The following is a 23,621-nucleotide window of genomic DNA, read 5'->3' as shown; positions in this document are numbered from 1 at the left end:
TTAAACAGATTTGTAAATCACTTCTATTGAAAAATCTTAATCCTTCCAATAATTAACAGCTGCTGAAGTTGAGTTGTTCTTATCTGTCTGGAAACAATGCTCTCTGCTGACATCTCTGCTTGTCTCCGGAACAGCACAGAGCAAAATAGGTTTGCTATGGGAATTTGCTTCTACTCTGGACAGCTCCCAAGGCATGTGTCATCAGAGAGCACTTAGACAGAAAAGAACGACTTAACTTCAGCAGCTCATAAGTACTGAAAGGATTAAGATTTTTTAATAGAAGTAATTTACAATTCTGTTTAACTTTCTGGAGCCAGTTGATATATAAAAAAAAGTTTTTTTTCCTGGATAACCCCTTTAAGTTGTCACATTGCCTTCATTTTGTGCGATATGGCGTAGATTCATGTGTTGTCGACTGGTCACCATTGCTGCAGATGTGGTGGGTATTGATGGCACATGGAGGTGTGTAGTATCTTCTGTAGGCTGAATCATTACCTTGTAACCTAATGCGGACTGTACGTATGGGCGTGGCTTTATACTGTATGTGGGAGTGGCTTTGTAAACCCTCCCTTTTTTGTTAGGTATAAATAAACATAACCCACACCAGCAAGGGGGGATTTCTTCCTGAAGCTGGTGGGAGAAACCGCCTTGTTTGGATTACAATATGTTGTTTGTGTTTCTTCAACTATGGCGAATTCGCTATCCCGGGCAGGCACCACTGAAGCTGAATATTATTACAAGTCTGGATTCCTACGACAGCCTCCCGACATATGCGTGTTTGATTTCAACTACCCAATCTTTGTGTTCTCTGGGACATACCGTATATACTCGAGTATAAGCCTTCCCGAATATAAGCCGAGGCCCCTAATTTCACCCCAAAAACCCAGGAAAAGTTATTGACTCGACTATAAGCCTAGGGTGGGAAATACATCATCCCCCCATGTCATCATCCAGACCCCCGTCATAATCACCCTGTCATTTTCACCCCCATCATCTTCCCCCCCCCCCTTTTATCATCACCACCTGTCAATCCCTTTCAGTGGTCTTCGACCTGCGGACCTTCAGATGTTGCAAAACTACAACTCCCAGCATGCTGGGAGTTGTAGTTTTGAAACATCTAGAGGTCCGCAGGTTGAAGACCATTGCGGCCTTCGTCATCATCCAGACACCCCCCCCCCCCTTTAGTTTTCTACTCACCTCACCTCGGTGCGAATGAAGGGTGAACTGGTCCGGGCCATCTTTGCTGCAGGGACCGTCCGGTGGGGAGGGTTAGTCGTTCCGGGCTGTACATTTTCACCGGGAGGCCCCCTTCTCCGCTCAGGACTGGCCCCGGACTAGTGACGCTGCCTTGACGATAACGCACAGGGACGTTCATGCGCAGGTATGTCTGCTGCGCACGGACGTCCCTGTGCGTCGTCGTCAAGGCAACGTCACTATGCCGGGGCCGGCCCGGAGCGGAGAAAAGGGCCTCCCAGTGAAAATGGACAGCCCGGAACGACTAACCCTCCACACCGGACGGTCCCTGCAGCATAGATGGCCCAGACTAGCTCACCCTTCATGAAGGCCGCAGTGGTCTTCAACCTGTGGACCTCCAGATGTTTCAAAACTACAACTCCCAGCATGCCCGGACAGCCGATGGCTGTCCGGGCATGCTGGGAGTTGTAGTTTTGCAACATCTGGAGGTCCGCAGGTTGAAGACCACTGAGAAGGGATTGACAGGCGGAGAGTTCACTCGAGTATAAGCCGAGGGGGGCGTTTTCAGCACGAAAAATCGGGCTGATAAATTCGGCTTATACTCGAGTATATACAGTAAGCTGGTGCCTTAGCTTTCAGGCAGCATCTTAGCCCCTTCTTCCGATTAAGAACACATGCACACTTATTCTAGCTGACCGTGCATGTGTATTGGGGGGGGGGGGGGATTGCAAAATTGAAACTGAAACCATGAAATGTAAAATCTTGGCTAAGAGTTGCTCTGCAGCATCTGACTTTTTTTGTGCCCCAAGAGCAACCTATACCTTTTAAGATCGCGATGAATCCATCTACCATGACCTCATAACCACACATAAGGAACCCTGTGGAATTGTAAGTTTCGCCCTGGCTCTCCTGTTCCTCTTTACGGCCCATTGTTCTGCCTTTCATACAACTTCCTGTTTTTACATTTCTCTCAATGCAGTTTTCGTGCAGTTCATGGAAATCCTGTCACGTAAAGGCCCCAGGGTAGACAACGTACTACGGTCCCATCACGTTTCATTTCTTCTGTGATTGCTTAAAGCTTTAAAGGGGTAATTTGGTGGGAAAACAATTTTTTTTATTTTTTTATATTCAACTGGTGCCATAAAGTCAAACATATTTGAACATTACTTCTATTTAAAAATCTTAATCCGTCCAGTACTTATCAGCTGCTGTATGCTGCACAGGAAGTTCTTTTCTTTTTGAATTTCTTTTCTGTCTGACCACAGTGCTCTCTGCTGACACCTCTGTCTGTGTCAGGAACTGTCCATAGTAGGAGAAAATCCCCATAGCAAACCTCTCCTGCTCCGGACAGTTTCTGACATGGGCAGAGGTGTCAGCAGAGGGCACTGGGGTCAGACTGGAAAGAACTACACAACTTCCTCTGGAGAATACAGCAGCTGATAAGTACTGGAAGGATTAAGATTTTTAAGTAGAAGTAATTTACAAATCTGGCACGAGTTGATGTAAAAAAAAATTGTTTTCCACCGGAGTACCCCTTTAAAGCTTTAATGAAAATTTTTCATTAGAAAATGACCTATGGATGAAATCAAGTTTTTATGTTAAACGTCTTTCTTAGGGTGCACCACATTTTCTTCATACAGTGACCGGATCCGTCTGGAAGATGTCAAAACCGGGGCGCTCCCGTGTCCCAGCCGGACCCAGCCCACATCTCTTTGATTTAAAGGAGTGTTCCAGGAAAAAACTTTTTTTATATATAATCAACTGGCTCCAGAAACAGATTTTTAAATGACTTCTATTAAAAATGTTTAATCCAGTAGTTATCAGCTGCTGAAGTTGAGTTATTTTCTTTCTGACAACAGGGCTCTCTGCTGACACATTTGCTTGTCTCAGGAACTGTCTGAAGCATTAGAGGTTTGCTATGGGGATTTTCTCCTACTCCGGACAGTTCCTGAGACAAGCAGATGTGTCAGCAGAGAGCACTGTTGTCAGATAAATGAACAACTCAACTTAAGCAGCTGATAAGTACTGGAATGATTAAGATTTTTTTTATAGAAATCATTTACAAATCTGTTTAACTTTCTGGAGCCAGTTGAGATATATTTATATTATATATAAGTTTTCTTTTCCTGGAATACCCCTTTAAAGCATCAGTCAGTGGTTCCCTTTAGGTGAAATATCAGTGTTTCCCAACCAGTGTGCCTTTAGCCAAAGCCTTTCTGGGCATGCTGGGAGATGTAGTGTTGCAACAGCTGGAGGCACACTGGAAACATTGTGATATATAATGGAAAATAGATCAGGCTTGGCTGAGACCGTTCTATCTCACAGCAGTGTTATATATCTCTGTATAACAAGGTTTGGCACAGTTGTCACTTTTTGCCCAATTTAAGATTTTAGTATTGCGATAGTTCAGGAGCCACAGGTTGTGAATGGCTGGTAAAGCAGATTACCACTGGATATTTGGGGGGACCTCTTCCTCACATCTGCCCCCATCCAGCTTCTCTCCAGTGGTACAGAACAGAGACTGCACAGTGTTATGGCTGAACAGTTCTCCTATTGTGTGCCGCACAGAAGTGGCTCAAGCTGTTGCACATTGCATTTGTATGTAGAACGCAAAGAATAGACCTATTCTTGGGCATGATTTTCCCTGTGCACTGATCACGCCACTCCAGTGCCTGATGTAAACAGGGACATCACCATGAGGCCTTTATCTCTGCTTTATCTAAACTCATGCGGTTGGCATCGTCTGCCAGTCCTCACCATACTTCTGCAGTTTTCAGATATACTTTGTGTATCAGTTCCTCACAATTGTCATGTCTGCTTATAGTTATTGAATGGAAACCTTCCTTGTTTATTTCAGAATAATAAAAATCTGTTCTGGTCCAGTGATCATCAGTATTGTACAGGTAGAGCCCGTGCATGTAAACCATGAAGTTTTTTTCGGTAGAGCCCGTGCACCCTGCAAAGTTAATTCTTACCAGAGACCTCGCATCAGTGTGATCTGATACATAGTTTTGCCTTCTGCATGTAAACCATGAAGTTTTTTTCGTTCACTGACTATAAGCAGAGATCTGAAAAACCATAAAGTTTATCAATCTGCTGATCTCTGCTGTGAAAGGTGGCGGATCCAGTGTTATCTCTCTACTGGTGTCACAATTGACTGTTCTCCAAAGAAGAAAGACATTAATGCTCCCTCGGAAGGACAGAAGCTGAGTGGAGAAAAAGCCTGTAAAATACCGGACTCCAACTTGACCCCATTTAATTAAATCAATGCGATCGGTTGGGACCTGGCATTGTCAGCTGTAGAGCACAGCTGACAATGCCAGGTCCCAACCGATCGCATTGATCGGGTCCGTTCTGGGTCCTTTCTGGGTCCGTTCTGCACAGAAATTTGACACGAACGTGACCGAGCACAATGGCAGTGTGCACTTTTCGGGAAATTATTTGTACAACACATGACAGTTAACATAGTTTTAGTCCTAGTGGCCAGAATGAAAACTGCAAGATTGTAGGATAATTATAAAATATAGATAGTAAAATGGAAAATTAGAAAAAACATCACCAAAATACAATTAACCTAAAAACTTGATTTAAAAAAAATAGGTCATTTTCTGATGGCACATGGAAAGGTGAGACTGGGCAACACCATAGCCACACAACCTTCTCGCTTACACAACAATGGCTGTGTCTTTTGAGGTAATCCTAACTTGGGACATCTTAAAGGGGTACTCCGCTGCTCAGCACTTGGAACAACCTGTTCCGAAACGCTGGAGCCGGCGCCAGGAGCTCGTGACGTAATAGCCCCGCCCCCTCATTGGGAGGGGGCGTGACATCATGAGTGGGGTGGGGCTATGACGTCACGAGCTCCCGGCGCCGGCTCCAGCGTTCGGAACAGTTTGTTCCAAACGCTGAGAAGTGGAGTACCCCTTTAAACACATATCCATGTACAGCTATGATTGGCGGAGCCCGGGTGCAGAGACCCCCACTGATTTGCTATATTGAAGGGGCAGAAACTTGCTGTGCTGTTTCAGGTTTGATCTGCTCGGCTAGGCTGTCTTTGTAAAGCTAATATTAAGGAACACGGTGTAACAGAAAGTCTATGAAACGATACACAATGTTACTCCTACCCAACACGAGCCAATGACAGCTAAAAGGGTCCAGTGCTCATCCCTATGTCTCTGGGATCAGTGAGGGTCTCAGCACCTGGACTACCACCGATCAAAACTCTGTTACTATGTTATGACAGATGTTTGGAATTAGTTTGGAAGTAGACTCTCTGAAGTTTGGAATCAGTTTGGAAGTAGACTCTCTGAAGTTTGGAATCAGTTTGGAAGTAGACTCTCTGAAGTTTGGAAGTAAACTCTCTGAAGTAGACTCTCTGAAGTTTGGAATCAGTTTGGAAGTAGACTCTCTGAAGTAGACTCTCTGAAGTTTGGAATTAGTTTGGAAGTAGACTCTCTGAAGTTTGGAGTTAGTTTGGAAGTAGATGCTCTGAAATACCACAAACCCTTATCCTGACCTGTATAGAGGTTCTATAATGCCTGTATGTATTACACACATCTGATTCGTGTCTGAACTTCCTCCAGGAATCTGAGAAAATTATCGCAGAACTCAATGAAACCTGGGAAGAGAAACTTAGAAAAACGGAGGCTATCCGCATGGAGAGGTATGATACACCTGTATGATAATTACAAAGAGCTGAGTTTTTCAACCAGTGTGCTTCCAGCTGTTGCAAAACTACAACTCCCAGCATGCCCAGACAGCCATCGGCTGTCTGGGCATGCTGGGAGTTGTAGTTTTGCATTATCTGGTGGGCTACAGTTTGGAGACCACTGCTGTAAAGCAATGTTCCACAACCTGTGGCTCCAAAGCTCTTGCAAAACAACAACCCCCCACAATGCCTAGACAGTTGTATGTTGTCATTGCATGATGGGAGTTGCAGTTTTGCAACAGCTGGAGAGCCACACGTTAAGGCACATGGCCCCAGAGCAGTGGTCTCCTGTTTTATGGATTCCTTTATTGGTGCAGCTCCTTGAATCTGCAGTGATCATGACAAGCGCTCATGAGATCTATAGATCTGGTACTTGTAGGATTCTTTACATAATGTGGATACCATCCTGATCCTTTCCACTGTTTCCATTTTAGAGAGGCGTTACTGGCAGAGATGGGGGTGGCAATTCGAGAAGATGGTGGAACATTGGGGGTCTTCTCGCCTAAAAAGGTAAAGACTTGACTTCTGAGCCGACCTGGTACAATCTGAGTTCTTCTGCATCTGCCGGGTGACATTGATGTGACTTTGCTAGATAAAATATTAACTTATCTGCAGTATGTTCTGCTGGAACATATAGTTAATAAAGTTTTTGGAGATATAAGCGCTGACATGTTCTGCTGGTGCTCGCTATTTTGCGGGATGTTCGCCCGTATTTTCTGGGCAGATATTCCGCTGATTTGTGCCCAATATGCTAATGATCCGGTTGGTGCACCCTGACGTTCAGCCCACTTTTTCCCCTGTCCATCCTGCATTATGAATACGCATAACTCTACCCTTGTACACCCGGAAGCGGCGCATGCGCAGTACTGCACAGGGGAGTTATATGCATACTCACAGACTAGATAGTCTAAGTCTCTCTATTAAAGGGGTACTCCGGTGGAAAACTTTTTTTTTAAGTGAACTGGTGCCAGAAAGTTAAACACATTTGTAAATTACTTTCACTTCTATTAAAAAAATCTTTACCCTTCCAGTACTTTTTAGCAGCTGTATGCTACAGAGGAAATTCTTTTCTTTTTGAATTTCTTTTTTGTCTTGTCCACAGTGCTCTCTGCTGACACCTCTGTCCGTGTCAGGAACTGTCCAGAGCAGCAAAGGTTTGCTATGGGGATTTTCTCCTGCTCTGGACAGTTCCTGACACGGACAGAGGTGTCAGCAGAGAGCACAAAAAAGAAATTCAAAAAGAAAAGAATTTCCTCTGTAGCATACAGCTGCTAAAAAGTACTGGAAGGGTAAAGATTTTTTTAATAGAAGTCATTTACCAATCTGTTTATCTTTCTGGCACCAGTTGATAAAAAAAAAAAAATGTTTTCCACCGGAGTACCCCTTCAGGGTGCGTTCACACGCTATTTGTTTTTGCAGGTTTTCTGCTGCGTATTTGAAAGGGGGTGGGCTCTTCTCGGCTGTCCATAGCAGATTTTCCGTGGCGGAATTTACGCCACAGTCCCGCAGCGTAAATTCCTCTGTGGAAAATCTGCTGCGGAAAGCCGAGAAGAGCCCGCCCCCTTTCAAATACGCAGCGGAAAACCTGCAAAAACAAATAGCGTGTGAACGCACCATTAAGGCCACCTTCAGTGGCTTGGTTAGATTGCGTCCTTTATCCATTGGAATCTTCATTCATAAAACTTCTGTCTATACTCGCCATTTGTAAATGTCTCTAGTTTCCTGTCTTCATATCACGTTTCATTCTCTCTCAGATTTCCTCCATGTATTTTGATGAATATTTTGACTCCCTTTCTGCAGATCAGGTCTGTCGTAGTAGCCAGTTCACAAGCCAAGTCTGTACCCTTGAACCTAGTAGTATAGTAGTAATCCTTATAAAAATAGTGGTATTACCCATAGCATCCTATCATCTAGAAAATAAAGTAGACTTTAATAGGCTTCTATACCTCCCATCTCCAGTACAGTGATCCCTCAACCTACAATGGCCTCAACATACAATAGTTTCAACATACAATGGTCTTTTCTGGACCATTGTAAGTTGAAACCAGACTCAACATACAATACTACGGACAGTCCAGATCTATGAAACGTGTCGATGGCCGGAAGAACCGACCAATCAGAATGGGCAATTTACTGGTAAAACCCCTGTATTACTGAAGTGTATGCACTGACTGGTGTCTGGTAGCGCCCCCTACAGTACAGGGAGGTATTACAATTTCTATACTACTCCTTACCTGTATTACTGAAGTGCATGCACTGACTGGTGTCTGGTAGCGCCCCCTACAGTACAGGGAGGTATTACATGTTCTGTACACTTTACCTGTATTACTGAAGTGTATGCACTGACTGGTGTCTGGTAGTGCCCCCTACAGTACAGGGAGGTATTACATGTTCTGTACACTTTACCTGTATTACTGAAGTGTATGCACTGACTGGTGTCTGGTAGCGCCCCCTACAGTACAGGGAGGTATTACATGTTCTGTACACTTTACCTGTACCAGGGTTAGCTGCTCCTTTGGACACCAGGTGAGGGCGACTCCATGTTACTTTTTTAGGACATTGCATGTTCTGTACAAGACCCTGAAGAAGCTCCTGTCCTCTACATAGACCAGTGTTTCCCAACCAGGGTGCCCCCAGCTGCTGCAAAACTACAACTCCCAGCATGCCCGGACAGCCAAAGGCTGCCAGGGCATGCTGGGAATTGTAGTTTTGCAACAGCTGGAGGCTCCCTGCTTGGGAAACACTGACATAGACAGTGATTACAGCTCCCAGCAGATCTTTCTTACTTTTATATGTAAGGATTTGCTTTATCGGTATTAGTTAGCTACTTATTTTTCTTTAATTCTCCCTTTTTTACTATTTTTAGATGACATTTTGGTGGCTTCAGAACCAATTACCAGGTTTCCATAGAGTTCTGGTCTCAACATACAATGGTTTCAACATACAATGGTTGTCCCGGAACCAATTAATATTGTAACTTGAGGGACCACTGTACATTAGCATTACTGTCATTTACATAATCTTTTGGCATGTCATGAAGACATGTCAAAAGTTCAGATTGAATCAGATCAGGGTGAACCGAGTGAAGCACCTTATGAAGTGCTTCGCTCCCCAACTGACTGTCAGATGCAACTGATGTGCTCCATAAATTATAATGAACAGCATCCATCAGATCGAGCGGCCAGCTGCGGAGTGTAGCACGATTCAATGCACTTCACCTGGTCATACCTTACGATACGATAGAGAGTACCCGGTGCCAACAACATTTTGACATGTCAAAAGTTTCTGTAAATGACAGTAGCACTATAAGCCGGCCATACACATTATACTAAATGGGTGCTCAGGAGGAAAAAAAATGTATCAACTGGTGGCAGAAAGTTGTATAGATTTGTAAATTATATCTATTTAAAAATCTTAACCCTTCTAGTACTTATCAGCTGCTGTATGCTCCAGAGGAAGTTGTGTAGTTCTTTCCAGTCTGACCACAGTGCTCTGTTGACACCTCTGTCCGTATCAGGAACTGTCCAGAGTAAGGCTGGGTTCACACTACGTTTTTGCCATACTGTTTTCAATCCGTTTTTCTAAAGAAAACCGTATGGCAAAAAAACGGATGGAACAGTATGGAAAAAAGTAAACCGTATGCGTTTTTAAACAGTATACTGTTTTTAAAAGTGCATACAGTTCCGTCAGTTTTTAGAGAAAAAAAACCCATACGTTTTTGAAAATTTTGTCCATTTTTAATGGGAGGGGTCTTGGGTGGGGACTTTAGGATTCAAATGCACATGTGCAAAGTAAAAACGTATACGTTTTTCCCATATGGAACCGTATACATGTGCGTTTCCCATTGACGTCCATGTAAAAAAAAAAAACGTATGCGGTTGCAGTACGGTTTTTAAACCGGAGACAAAATTGTGGTCAACCACGGTTTTGACTCCGGTTTAAAAACCGTACTGCAACCGCATACGTTTTTTTTAACATAGACATCAATGGGAAACGCACATGTATACGGTTCCATATGGGAAAAACGTATACGTTTTTACTTTGCACATGCGCATTTTTGAATCCTAAAGTCCCCACCCAAGACCCCTCCCATTAAAAATGGACAAAATTTTCAAAAACTTATGGTTTTTTTTTTTCTATAAAAACTGACGGAACTGTATGCACTTTTAAAAACAGTATACTGTATAAAAACGCATACGGTTTACTTTTTTCCATACTGTTCCATCCGTTTTTTTTGCCATACGGTTTTCTTTAGAAAAACGGATTGAAAACAGTATGGCAAAAACGTAGTGTGAACCCAGCCTAAGAGAGATTTGTTATGGGGATTTGTTCCTAATCTGGACAGTTCCTGACACGGACAGAGGTGTCAGCAGAGAGCACTGTGGTCAAACTGGAAAGAACTACACAACTTCATCTGGAGCATACAGCAGCTGATAAGTACTGGAAGGATTAAGATTTTTAAATAGAAGTCATTTTCAAATCTGTATAACTTTCTGGTGCCAGTTTATTGAAAACAAACTTTTTTCTTCTTGAGTACCCCTTTACCACCCGTACCTGTACACAATGTAGTTACCCCAAAATGTTTAATATAGTTCCCCTAGTGCTAACCATATATTAAGTGAATGTTATACTGCCTGTAGTAGTAGCCATAGAACAGTTCTTGGAGCTGTAGTTCTCCAGTTTTAGTAGCAAATGTAGCAGGAAAGAAACTAATCAGGTGACCTCATATATATATATATATATATATATATATATATATATAATATAATATAAACATTTCTCATTCTGCCTTCCATCTGTCCATGTGTCTCCTGTGCTTTCTGTCTCTGTCCTGACTGATTTCCATACAGATCTCCTCACCCAGCCTCTGCGATCTCATGGCTGACTCCAATGGGGTCTTCTCCCCAAAGAAGGTTTGTTGTAGCAGTGAGATCACCACTAGAATAGACGGTCCCTTAAAAGAGAATAATACCAGTGTTTGTGTGTGCCGTTCTTAGCAACATCCTAATTTATTTCATGTGTAATGTGGATTTTCCCATTGACGTTTTACTTTACTGGTTGATATGAACAACATGCAAAGTGAGTTCCTTTTGATTTTTTAAGATCTCTGCTTCCTGTCAGTAAGTGCAGATGGCCTGCTGTTTACATTCACAGCAAACTACCTTACCTTACCTGACTACATCTGTGTTTCCCAACCAAGGTGCCTCCAGCTGTTGCAAAACTACAACTCCCAGCATGCCCGGACAGCCTTTGGCTGTCCGGGCATGCTGGGAGTTGTAGCTTTGCAACAGCTGGAGGCACTCAGGTTGAGAAACACTGCTGCAGTCTATCTGGTAAGGAAGTTTGCTGTGAATGTAAAACAATTGTCAGAATTAGCGGAAATTAAAATCACTTAAAGGGGTTCTCGGCTGGAAAATATTTATTTATTTATTTTTAAATCAACTGGTGCCAGAAAGTTAAACAGATTTGTAAATTACTTCGATTTTAAAATCTTTATCCTTCCAGTACTTATCAGCTGCTGTATACTACAGAGGAAGTTCTTTTCTTTTTGAATTTCCTTTCTGGCAGATCACAGTGCTCTCTGCTGACACCTCTGTCCATTTTTAGGAACTGTAGAACAAGAAGTCCCAGCACTCACCAGATTGCAAGCCAATTTTCATTTATTGTTCACAAGGAAACAGGACGCGTTTCGGCAAAGCCTTCCTCTGCTTTGCCAAAACGCGTCCTGTTCCCTTGTGAACAATAAATGAAAATTGGCTTGCAATCTGGTGAGTGCTGGGACTTCTTGTTCTACATGCTTTGACTTTTTCCACGTGCACCTCCCACCACAGAAGTGCCGACTCCTTCTCCTAGACTACATTTTTAGGAGCTGTCCATAGTAGGAATAAATCCCCATAGCAAACCTATGCTGCTCTGGACAGTTCCTGACATGGACAGAGGTGGCAGCAGAGAGCACTGTGGTCAGACTGGAAAGAACTACACAACTTCCTCTTGAGCATACAGCAGCTGATAAGCACTGGAAGGATTGATATTTTTTGATAGAGGTAATTTACAAATCTGTTTAAACTTTCCGGCATCAGTTTATTTAAAAAAAAAATGTTTTCCAGCCGAGTACCCCTTTAAGGTGTACCAGAGATTTAGAAAAGAATCTGTAATTTCAGTGTCAAAAGTTTTTATCGGTCAGGGTCTGAATGTTCAAATCCAGACCAATGACGAGAACGAGCAGTGAGAGAAGCGCAGCCATGTGCTTCTCTCCCCACTCTGTTAGACCTGGCCCCATAGACTTGTAATATGAGGCCGTCCAGGTCATATGACACAGATCCGGGAGAGAACGCTCTGAGCACGCACTCCTTCTGCCTCGATCTCGTGATCGGTCAAGGTCTGAACACCCAGTCCCTGATAGATCAAAACTTTTGACTCTGTAATGTGTTACTGTGACTATAACCTTTAAAGGGGTACTCCGCCCCTAGACATCTTATCCCCCATGCAAAGGATAGGGGATAAGATGTCAGATCGCCGCGGTCCCCCGGGATCGCCGCTGCGGCACCCTGCTGTCATTACTGCACAGAGTGAGTTCGCTCTGCACGTAATGACGGGCAGTACAGGGGCCGGAGCATCGTTACATCACGGCTCCGCCCCTCATGACGTCACGGCCCGCCCCCCTCAATACGAGTCTATGGGAGGGGGCGTGGCGGTCGGCACGCCCCTGCCATAGACTTGTATTAAGGGGGCGGGCTGTGATGTCACGAGGGGGCGGAGCCATGATGTCACGCTGCTCCGTCCCCTGTATCGCCCGTCATTACGCACGGAGCGAACTCGCTCTGTGCAGTAATGACAGCAGGGTGCCGCAGCGGTGATCACGGGGGACCGCGGCGATCTGACATCTTATCCCCTATCCTTTGGATAGGGGATAAGATGTCTAGGGGCGGAGTACCCCTTTAATACGGTAGACTGGATGGCCCCCTTTAAATGTTCTGTTCTAGCTGGCAGCCTACGTAAGAGATTTTTTTTTTGGATCTCCTACTAATCCCGTAATATTTTATTATAGACTCCGCATCTCGTCAATCTCAATGAAGATCCTCTCATGTCAGAGTGCCTATTGTATTACATAAAGGACGGCATAACCAGGTGGGTTCTCTTACTTTACCCTAATAGCGGCTGTACACGTGTTTATAGCGACTTGTGATGGCAATTCCTGTCTTCTATTTGCAGGGTGGGTCAGGCGGATGCAGAAAGGCGCCAGGACATTGTTCTAAGTGGCGCCCACATTAAGGAGGAACACTGTCTATTCCGCAGTGAGAGGATGCCCACGGGAGAAGGTAGCCATCTTTTGTGTTCATTCTTATTCTCCAACCTTCAGCTTTTGCAGAACTACAACTCCTGCCGCATGCTGTCAGGGCATAATGGGTTTTGTAGTTTCGCAAAAGCTGGAGAGCCATAGGTTGGGTCCACTAACACTACATTTTGTTAGACTTGGGCTTAAAGGGGTAGTCCAGTGCTGAAAAACGTATCCCCTATCCTAAGGATAGGGGATAAGTTTCAGATCACGGGTGGTCCGACCCCTGGGGCCCCCCCGCGATCTCCTGTATGGGGCCCCGACTCGCTGGCCAGATAGCGGGTGTTGACCACCGCACAAAGCGGCGGCCAACACGCCCCCTCAATACATCGCTATGGCAGAGCCGGAGATTGCCGAAGGCAACGCTTCGGCTCTGCCATAGAGTTGTATTGAAGGGGGCGTGTCAGCCGCTGCTTCGTGCAGTGGTCAACACGCCCCCTCCCCGTTGGCTTCCGTGGCCCCGTACAGGAGATCGCAGGGGGCCCCAGCGGTCTGACCCCCCCGCGACCTGAAAATTATTCCCTATCCTTAGGATAGGGGATACGTTTTTCAGCACTTATCCTGTAATCGAAAAACAAAGCTATTTTCTTTCAAAAACCCACTCCCTGTCTGTCTCCAGGTTTAGTGTGATTCTGTGGCTCAGTTCCATTGAAATGAATGGAGCCAAGTTGTAATACCACACCCAACCTGGAGACAGAGTGGAGCGGTTTTTGAGAGAAATTACCTCTGTTTTTGAATTCCTGGATAACCCCTTTAAGTTTGACTCTTATTGGAGGTAATAGCTAATGTACAAAGCCTCTTTGCTGAATTCCTTTGACACATTTAGAATTCTCCTTTTCTTCAATATTAGACCCGGATCTTTGGTCTGTTCTGCTCTCTGAATCCATAAATGCGTTTCACTGTCGACTTCCATTATAAATCCAGAATCCATTCTTTTTTTGTTAGTTCGTAGAGCAGCAGGCTATGCTCGTGACAAACTGGTCTTAGATATGTAGATAAAGCTTATTTCACTTTATTCAAGTGTTCCATATTGTAACCTCATCTCTATAGACCAGTGTTTCCCAACCAGTGTGCCCCCAGCTGTTGCAAAACTACAACTTCCAGCATGTCCGGACAGCCGAAGGCTGTCCGGACATGCTGGAAGTTGTAGTTTTGCAACAGCTGGAGGCACACTGGTTAGGAAACACTGCCATAGACATTGTTGAATGCAGAGTACATGATACAAGCCTTTTTTTGGATGAAGATTTGAAAGGCGACGGTGTAAGGGTGCGTTCACACTACGGAATTCCCGCGGAATTCCACGAGCAGAACTCCGCGGTGCGAACTTAACATTAGTGTGAATGGGTCTCCGCGAGACCTGTTCACACTGCGGAATTTCCGCGGCCGGCAATTCTGCCGCTGAAATTGTTTCGCGCAAAGAAAGAACATGTTCATTCTTTGCGCGGATTCTGCGAGCACTGCATAGCCTTCAATGGTGACGGCTCAGTGCCCCGCGGCCCTAGCGCCGAAGTATCTTCAGCGGCGGATGCCAGGCGGAATCTCTGCTCGCTGGATTCAGCAAGAGGAGATTCCGCAGTGTGAACGCACCCTAACCGAGAGGGATTCAGCTGAATTTAGCAGGATGTACGTGAAAAAAAAAATCCATTAACTCTTTGTCTCTTCTTCCAGTGATTGTGACTCTGGATCCCTGTGAACATTCAGAGACCTATGTGAACGGGAAGAGGGTAGTTCTTCCGGTGCAGCTCCGTTCAGGTAAAGAACCCTGCTTACAAATTCACTCAGCAGATATAATGCTAATCCCTATTCAAAGCTGATCGTGCTTTCAGAAATAAAATGTATATTTGGCCGTTCTAATCATTCATGTAGGATAAAAAGTCTGCGACCACCCCCCCCCCCCCCCTTCCCCGAAACGTCACCCGAACTTACAGTAAATTGGCTAGTAGCGAACCTTCTAGCTCGGCTGTTGATTACTTTAGTCTGCGTAAATTAGTTCAGCTTTCCATGGGCTCCAGTTGCCTGGAAAAGGTGGATACAGTCCTTGGAGACCCAAGACTGTCATCCCGGACTTTTCCGGGCAACCAGAGCCCTTGGAAAGCTGAACTAATTTACGCAGACTAAAGTAATCAACAGCCGAGCTAGAAGGTTCGCTACTAGCCAATTTACTGTTAGTTCGCTCAACTCTAACTATGGTCTATGGGCAGTGGCCCATGAGGTTCAGTCCCATTTACCTTGTGTAATTCCATGGGCAGAAGTGTGGGCAGAAGAGACCCTAATACTAAATGGACTCTCACCTCTGACACTTGGGTTCATGCGTACCACCCCGTATTTAGGGGTAGCGTTGAATTGTAGAGCTGCAGGCCTTCACTAACACTCCTGGGCACCCTTGGCACGGTACCTTTTGGAAATTGTGCAGTACAGTAGTAGAAGAAAAAGAGCAAGTACTAGAAGGGGCGCTTCTTTTGCTTGAATTGGCCATAAAAAAAAGTCAACATTAAAGCATTAATGATTATATTGATACATAAAATAAAAGTGAAAGCAATGCAGGTGAAATCTAAGGAAGGGAGATGCATTCTCCCAAAACATGTTGTTGCTTTTGGTTTTGTTAATTAAAGGGGTTCTCCAGTGGAAAACATTTTATTTATTTTTTTAAACCAACTGGTGTCAGAAAGTTAAACATATTTGTAAATTACTTAAATTAAAAAATCTTAATCCTTCCAGCACTTATCAGGGGCTGCATTTTCCAGAGGAAGTTCTTTTCAGCCTGATCCAGAGGAAATTATTCTCTTTTTGAATTTCTTTTTTGTCTGACCACAGTGCTCTCTGTTGACAACTCTGTCCATGTCAGGAACTGTCCAGAGCAGGAGAGGTTTGCTATGGTGATTTTCTCCTGCTTTGAACAGTTCCTGATATAGACAAAAGTGTCAGCAGAGAGCACTGTGGTCAGACAGAAAAGAAATTAAAAAAGAAATACAACTTCCTGTGTAGCATACTGCAGCTAAGTACTGGAAGGATTAAGATTTTTAAATAGAAGTCATTTACAAATGTTATGTAAAGTAGAAAAAGATAGTGGCACCTAACGGTATAGAAACAAATGCAAAATATCTATTGTATCTATTATAGAGGTCCCACAAATAGCAGACTATAGTGGTAGTCCATGCTCATTCTGAATGTCCTGCGTGACAGTGGCGCCAGGACAGAAACAATGCAAACAAAACCATAATAGTAACAAAGAAAAGGGGTCCGGCAACTCAAGGTCTAGACGCTAGCTGCTAATAGGCTTGAAGTCCGTCCATGGGGCAGAGGTAAGTGCGGGAAGCTCAGGAGGCGATTAACCAGTTGATTTCGTGCAAAAGCACTTCGTCCGGCATCACTGGACTAATACGGCTACTCAAATTTACTATATACACACATGTGACCCCCCTGACCTACGATGGCCCCGACATATAATAATTTCAACATGCGATGGCCTCTCAGAGGCCATTGCATGTTGAAGGCAGCATCAACATACGATGCTTTTGTATGTCGGGGCCATCGCATAAACGGCTATCCGGCAGCGCATACTGCTTCAGCTGACACCGGATAGCCGGTTACGGTGCCCCGTGTGCGCCGGTGATGTCTCCTACCTGTCATCAGGGCTCCGGCGCGTCCTCTTCGGGATCCTCTGCATCGTCGGCGCTCTCCATCGTCGTCATCACGTCGCTGCGCACGCCGCCCCGTCATCCTATAGGAGCGGCGCGCGTAACGACGTGATGGCGGCGATGGAGAGCGAGGATTCCGGGGAAGCAGAGGCCTTGCTGGAGCGTCGGGGACACCTTGGGGACGCGGCGACAGCGATGGAGGGCGACATCCAGGGCAGCGGTGACGAGCGTTGACGGTCCGGAGCGTCGGGGACAGGTGAGTACAACTTCCAGTGGTCTTCAACCTGCAGACCTCCAGATGTTGCAAAACTATAACTCCCAGCATGCCCGGACAGCCAACGGCTGTCCGGTCATGCTGAGTGTTGTAGTTTTGCAGCATCTGGAGGTCTGCAGGTTGTAGACCACTGTCCTATACTTTACATTGCACGGATCCCTCAACATACAATGGTTTCAACAAACGATGGTCCGTTTGGAACTGATTACCATCGTATGTTGAGGGACCACATATATATATATTTCAAAGCAAGGAGCAGCACATCCTAATGGGAAGTGGTAGGTGCAAGCAGGTCTAAGAAGCCCCGGTCCCAGGGCCCAAAAGCATATCCAGGAAAAATAGTAAAAAGTGACCGCAGCACACTGGAGTAACCAAATAATAGGTGGTTTATTCCATTAACAAAAAGTGCAAGGCACTTGTACTTTTTGTTCATGGAAGAAACCACCTACTTGTTGGATACTCCAGTGTTCTGCGGTCACTTTTTACTATTTTTCCTATATATATATATATATATATCAACCAAAAAAGAACCAATCGGAGTCACTTCTAATCAAATAATGTGTCTAAATGACAGCAAGTTCATTAAACATATAAGAAAGAACAATTACATGCAGTATAAAAAGTGTAATGGCAAGAGGAATACAGCATCAATACGGTGATATCACCGGCCCTGCCCACAACCAATCAGTAAGACTATATATAGGTAGGTCACAACCCATAGCAACAAGCATAAGAATAAACGTAGGTTACAAATGGAGTATCACAACATACTATTGTACTAGAGGGTAAGGTATGGCGTATCCACCCTAAAAACTCAAGTGAGAGTAAGTTGCCAACTACTAAAAAAAAGTGACCAGTGCGTATAAATAAATAACCATCTGGGATACAGACCTAATGATCTATTGCCGGAGTACAGGATGATGGCAGGAGCCGGGATAGCACCACTCCAACACACGTTTCGGTATGTCACCTTCATCTGGGAGTGGACAAGTAGCCACAGTTTTCTTCTATGCTCTGTTGTTCTCATATCTTTTTTTATTTTTTTATTATTATTATTATTTTTTTACATTGCAGTTGTTGGGTTTATAGTGAAGATTTTCATGTTTTGTGTCTCTCAGGTAATCGTATTATTATGGGCAAGAACCACGTTTTCCGGTTTAACCACCCCGAACAAACCCGGGCAGAGCGAGAGAAGACTCCTTCAGCCGAGACTCCCTCGGAGCCGGTGGACTGGACCTTTGCCCAGCGGGAGCTCCTTGAGAAACAGGGCATTGACATGAAGCAGGAGATGGAGAAAAGGTAGGTGAAGCTGAATGTGTAAATTCAGGTTAAATTTGGGGCTGTGAGAGACTTGTTAGGCCATGTTCACACGGAGTAAAATCTACGGAATTTCTGCCTGGAAAACACAGGCGGACATTCTGCACATTTGCACCTTCCGGCAGTGCTAGGAGTGTTAGGAAATGCGCCGTCTCCATAGAAGGCAAGGAATCCCATTGAAATCCAAGCAGAATGTTTCCGCCAAATTGCGCCGCGTGAGCATAGCCTTACCGTAGACATGTGATCCACAGAAGCCATTTTGGCTTATATGTCTACAGCAGTGTTTCTCAACTGGCTGTTGCAAAACTACAACTCTCAGCATGCCCGGACAGCCAAAGGCTGTCCGGGCCTGCTGGGAGTTGTAGCTTTGCAACAGCTGGAGGCACACTAGTTTAGGATATTTAAAGGAGTTATCCAGGAAAACATTTTTTATATATATATATATATATATATATATATATATCCCAACTGGCTCCAGAAAGTTAAACAGATTTGTAAATGACTTCTATTAAAAAAGCTTAATCCTTTCAGTACTTATGAACTGCTGAAGTTGAGTTGTTCTTTTCTGTCTAAGTGCTCTCTGATGACACCTGTCTCGGGAACTGTCCAGAGTAGAAGAAAATCATCATAGAAAACCTCTTCTACTCTGTGCAGTTCCCGAGACAAGCAGAGATGTCAGCAGAGAGCACTGTTGCCAGACAGAAAAGAACAACTCAACTTCAGCAACTGATAATTATTGGAAGGATTAAGATTTTTTTAATAAAAGTAAGTTACAAATCTGTTTAACTTTCTGGAGCCAGTTGAGATATATATATAAGTTATGTCCTGGAATACCCCTTTAAACAAGGTTGAGATTTGGAAGGCCTTCTAATTGCATTGTATCCTGTCTTCTGTTTGGAGCTTGAGTTGGAGATCACATAAGATTTCTTAGATGCCATTTAGTTCTAATAGTGATCGTCTTATCCTTCAGGCTCCAGGAAATGGAAATCTTATACAAGAAAGAGAAGGAGGAAGCAGATCTTCTTCTGGAGCAACAGAGACTGGTAAGAACCCCGGACACTCTCCCTCCGCTCTCGCTCACATCTCCCTGACACCAATGTAGTTCTGTACTTCCGAGCTTGCGTATTGCTCTTCTTCTGGATACACATTTACAGGACACATTATAACCTGATGTTTATGTAACATTCAGCATCTACTCTGGCGCTCTGTTATGCATGCTAAATCTCCTCTTAAACTGTGACGCATGAAAGTCTATGGGCTGCCTATGCTTTTAGTAATGTCATCCTTTTTGCTGGAAGTAGGGAACCATTAAATACTTTATTGCCCTTTAGCGATGAGAGGGCAGCTGCAGTTATGGGGGACAGGGCTGCTAATGGTTGTTGCAGCATATTTATCTATATATTTATTTATATATATTTAAAGGGGTACTCTGGTGGAAAACCTTTTTTATTTTTTTATTTATGCTTTAAAGGGGTATTCCAGGAAAAAAAACTTTGATATATATATATATATATATATATATATATATATCAATCTCAATCAATCAATCAACTGGTGCCAGAAAGTTAAACAGATTTGTAAATTACTTCTATTAAAAAATCTAAATCCTTCCAGTAGTTATTAGCTGCTGAATACTACAGAGGAAATTCTTTTCTTTTTGGAACACAGAGCGCTCTACTGGCATCACAAGCACAGTTTTCTCTGCTGACATCTCTGTCCATTTTAGGAACTGACCAGAGCAGCATACGTTTGCTATGGGGATTTTCTCCTACTGTGGACAGTTCTTAAAATGGACAGAGATGTCAGCAGAGAGCACTGTGCTTGTGATGTCAGCAGAGAGCTCTGTGTTCCAAAAAGAAAAGAATTTCCTCTGTAGTATTCAGCAGCTAATAAGTACTGGAAGGATTTAAAAAAAAAAATATTTGAAGCAATTTACAAATCTGTTTAACTTTCTGGCAGCAGTTGATTTAAAAAATAAAAATAAAAAAAAAGTTTTCCACCGGAGTACCCCTTTAACTATATCTTATAGATATTTAACTATATATTTTTATATAACAGATTGTACAGAGCAGTGTTCTAACCAGGGTTTCTTCAGCTGTTGCAAAACTACAACTCCGAGCATGGCCGGACAGCCAAAGGCTGTCCGGGCATGCTGGGAGTTTCAGTTTTGCAACAGCTGCAGGCACCCTGGTTTGGAAACCTTGGAGTAGAAGATTGTAACCCTGTCAAATTGTGGTTGCTTCAAGGAACAGTATCACCCCACCATACAGAATACCTTTCAATTTCCATCACAATGTTGAGAAATCGCAAAATGGAAACATTTCTCCATCTGGCTTAGGATATATTAGATAGTTTTCCGTTGCTGTTCTGCCTTTGTCTCGCTATTTAAGGAATGCATTGTGGTGGCGTCCCTTTAAGGCGGTGTTCTCCAACCTGCTGCACTCCAGCTGTTGCAAAACTACAGCTCCCATCATGTCCTGACAGCTGGAGGCTGTCAAAGCATGACTGAAACCAGTCGGGGCATGATGGGAGTTGTAGTTTTGCAACCACTGCAGAGCCACAGGTAGGGGGAGCACTGCTTTGAGGCACTAGATGCATGGAGTGTACATCGTGTGCTGCGGAGTTTCTTTCCCTGAGACCCTTATATTCATAATAAAGCTCCGGCCATTCATTCGTATAGAGCAGTGTTTTCCAAACATTGTGCCCCCAGCTGTTGCAGAACTACAACTCCCAACATCCCTGGAGGCATTCTGGGAGTTGTAGTTCTGAAACAGATGGTGGCACAATGTTTGGAAAACAGTGGTATACACCCAAACAGTTGTACATCCCACCTATCAGACAGCAGAGGAGCAATTTTGTGGCCCCAATGCATGTCACACTTTAGCAAGGGGCCTACCTGCAAAATGACTTTCCCTCCGACCTGGGTATACCTCAAGTACTGGGTCACTGAGCTATTATTTTTCCTTTACGTCTTAGATGTATTAACCCTTAGTCCATTACCTACACAGGATCTATGAGGCTCGGTACCGTGCATGTTCTCTCCTGTTGCTGCATGCAGTGTGGATCCTATCCCTTACACCATAGGAAGGACGCAATGTCCAGATACATTATATTGTACGTGCCGCTGCCAGAATCCACACACAAAGCCTGGGTTTAACTGGCATGAAAGAGCAGGGGCTAACACTATAGTAACTGAGCCATGTATACACCTATTCTTTCTGTATATACTGTAGACCACTGCCACTCCTCTTTATAGACCATTACCACACCACTATATACCTCTGCCACTCCTCTATATAGACCATTACCACACCACTATATACCTCTGCCACTCCTCTATATAGACCATTACCACACCACTATATACCTCTGCCACTCCTCTATATAGACCATTACCACACCACTATATACCTCTGCCACTCCTCTATATAGACCATTACCACACCACTATATACCTCTGCCACTCCTCTATATAGACCATTACCACACCGCTATACACCTCACCCACTCCTCTATATAGACCATTACCACACCACTATATACCTCTGCCACTCCTCTATATAGACCATTACCACACCGCTATACACCTCACCCACTCCTCTATATAGACCGTTACCACACCAGTATATACCTCTGCCACTCCTCTATATAGACCATTACCACACCACTATATACCTCTGCCACTCCTCTATATAGACCATTACCACACCACTATATACCTCTGCCACTCCTCTCTATAGACCATTACCACACCACTATATACCTCTGCCACTCCTCTATATAGACCATTACCACACCACTATATATACCTCTGCCACTCCTCTATATAGACCATTACCACACCACTATACACCTCTGCCACTCCTCTATATAGACCATTACCACACCACTATATACCTCTGCCACTCCTCTATATAGACCATTACCACACCACTATATAGACCTCTGCCACTCCTCTATATAGACCATTACCACACCACTATATACCTCTGCCACTCCTCTATATAGACCATTACCACACCACTATATACCACTGCCACACCTCTATATAGACCATTGCCACACCACTATATACCTCTACCACTCCTCTATATAGACCATTACCACACCACTATATAGACCTCTGCCACTCCTCTATATAGACCATTACCACACCACTATATACCTCTACCACTCCTCTATGTAGACCATTACCACACCACTATATACCTCTGCCACTCCTCTATATAGACCATTACCACACCACTATATACCTCACCCACTCCTCTATATAGACCATTACCACACCACTATATAGACCTCTGCCACTCCTCTAAATAGACCATTACCACGCCACTATATATACCTCTGCCACTCCTCTACATAGACCATTACCACACCACTATATACCTCTACCACTCCTCTATGTAGACCATTGCCACACCACTATACACGTCACCCACTCCTCTATATAGACCATTACCACACCACTATATATACCTCTACCACTCCTCTATATAGACCATTACCACACCACTATATACACTGCCACTCCTCTATATAGACCATTACCACACCACTATATACCACTGCCACTCCTCTATATAGACCATTACCACACCACTATATACCACTGCCACTCCTCTATATAGACCATTACCACACCACTATATACCTCTACCACTCCTCTATATAGACCATTACCACACCACTATACACGTCACCCACTCCTCTATATAGACCATTACCACACCACTATACACCTCACCCACTCCTCTATATAGACCATTACCACACCACTATATATACCTCTGCCACTCCTCTATATAGACCATTACCACACCACTATATACACTGCCACTCCTCTATATAGACCATTACCACACCACTATATACCACTGCCACTCCTCTATATAGACCATTACCACACCACTATATACCTCTACCACTCCTCTATATAGACCATTACCACACCACTATATACCTCTGCCACTCCTCTATATAGACCATTACCACACCACTATATACCTCTACCACTCCTCTATATAGACCATTACCACACCACTATATACCTCTGCCACTCCTCTATATGGACCATTGCCACACTGCTATACACCTCTGCCAATCCTCTATATAGACCATTACCACGCCACTATATATACCTCTGCCACTCCT

General features: G+C 44.1%; 1 protein-coding gene across 15 annotated transcripts in view; it reads left to right on the top strand.

The window, feature by feature from the left end:
* The window catches only part of KIF1B (kinesin family member 1B), a 213,454-nt gene that overhangs the window by 130,496 nt on the left and 59,337 nt on the right, over positions 1-23,621 (top strand). For all 15 annotated transcript variants that reach the window (XM_056543037.1, XM_056543038.1, XM_056543028.1 and 12 more), the window contains 7 exons: positions 5,778-5,857; positions 6,337-6,412; positions 12,951-13,030; positions 13,115-13,221; positions 14,907-14,990; positions 18,269-18,449; positions 19,438-19,510. In XM_056543037.1, coding sequence (XP_056399012.1) covers positions 5,778-5,857; positions 6,337-6,412; positions 12,951-13,030; positions 13,115-13,221; positions 14,907-14,990; positions 18,269-18,449; positions 19,438-19,510 — 681 coding nt within the window. The remainder of the gene's footprint in view (positions 1-5,777; positions 5,858-6,336; positions 6,413-12,950; positions 13,031-13,114; positions 13,222-14,906; positions 14,991-18,268; positions 18,450-19,437; positions 19,511-23,621) is intronic.

This window comes from Hyla sarda, chromosome 10 (genome assembly GCF_029499605.1).
Source record: "Hyla sarda isolate aHylSar1 chromosome 10, aHylSar1.hap1, whole genome shotgun sequence".
NCBI lineage: Eukaryota > Metazoa > Chordata > Amphibia > Anura > Hylidae > Hyla > Hyla sarda.
The sequence above is the reverse complement of the archived record's forward strand: the minus strand, read 5'-3'. Positions and strand labels throughout refer to the sequence as shown.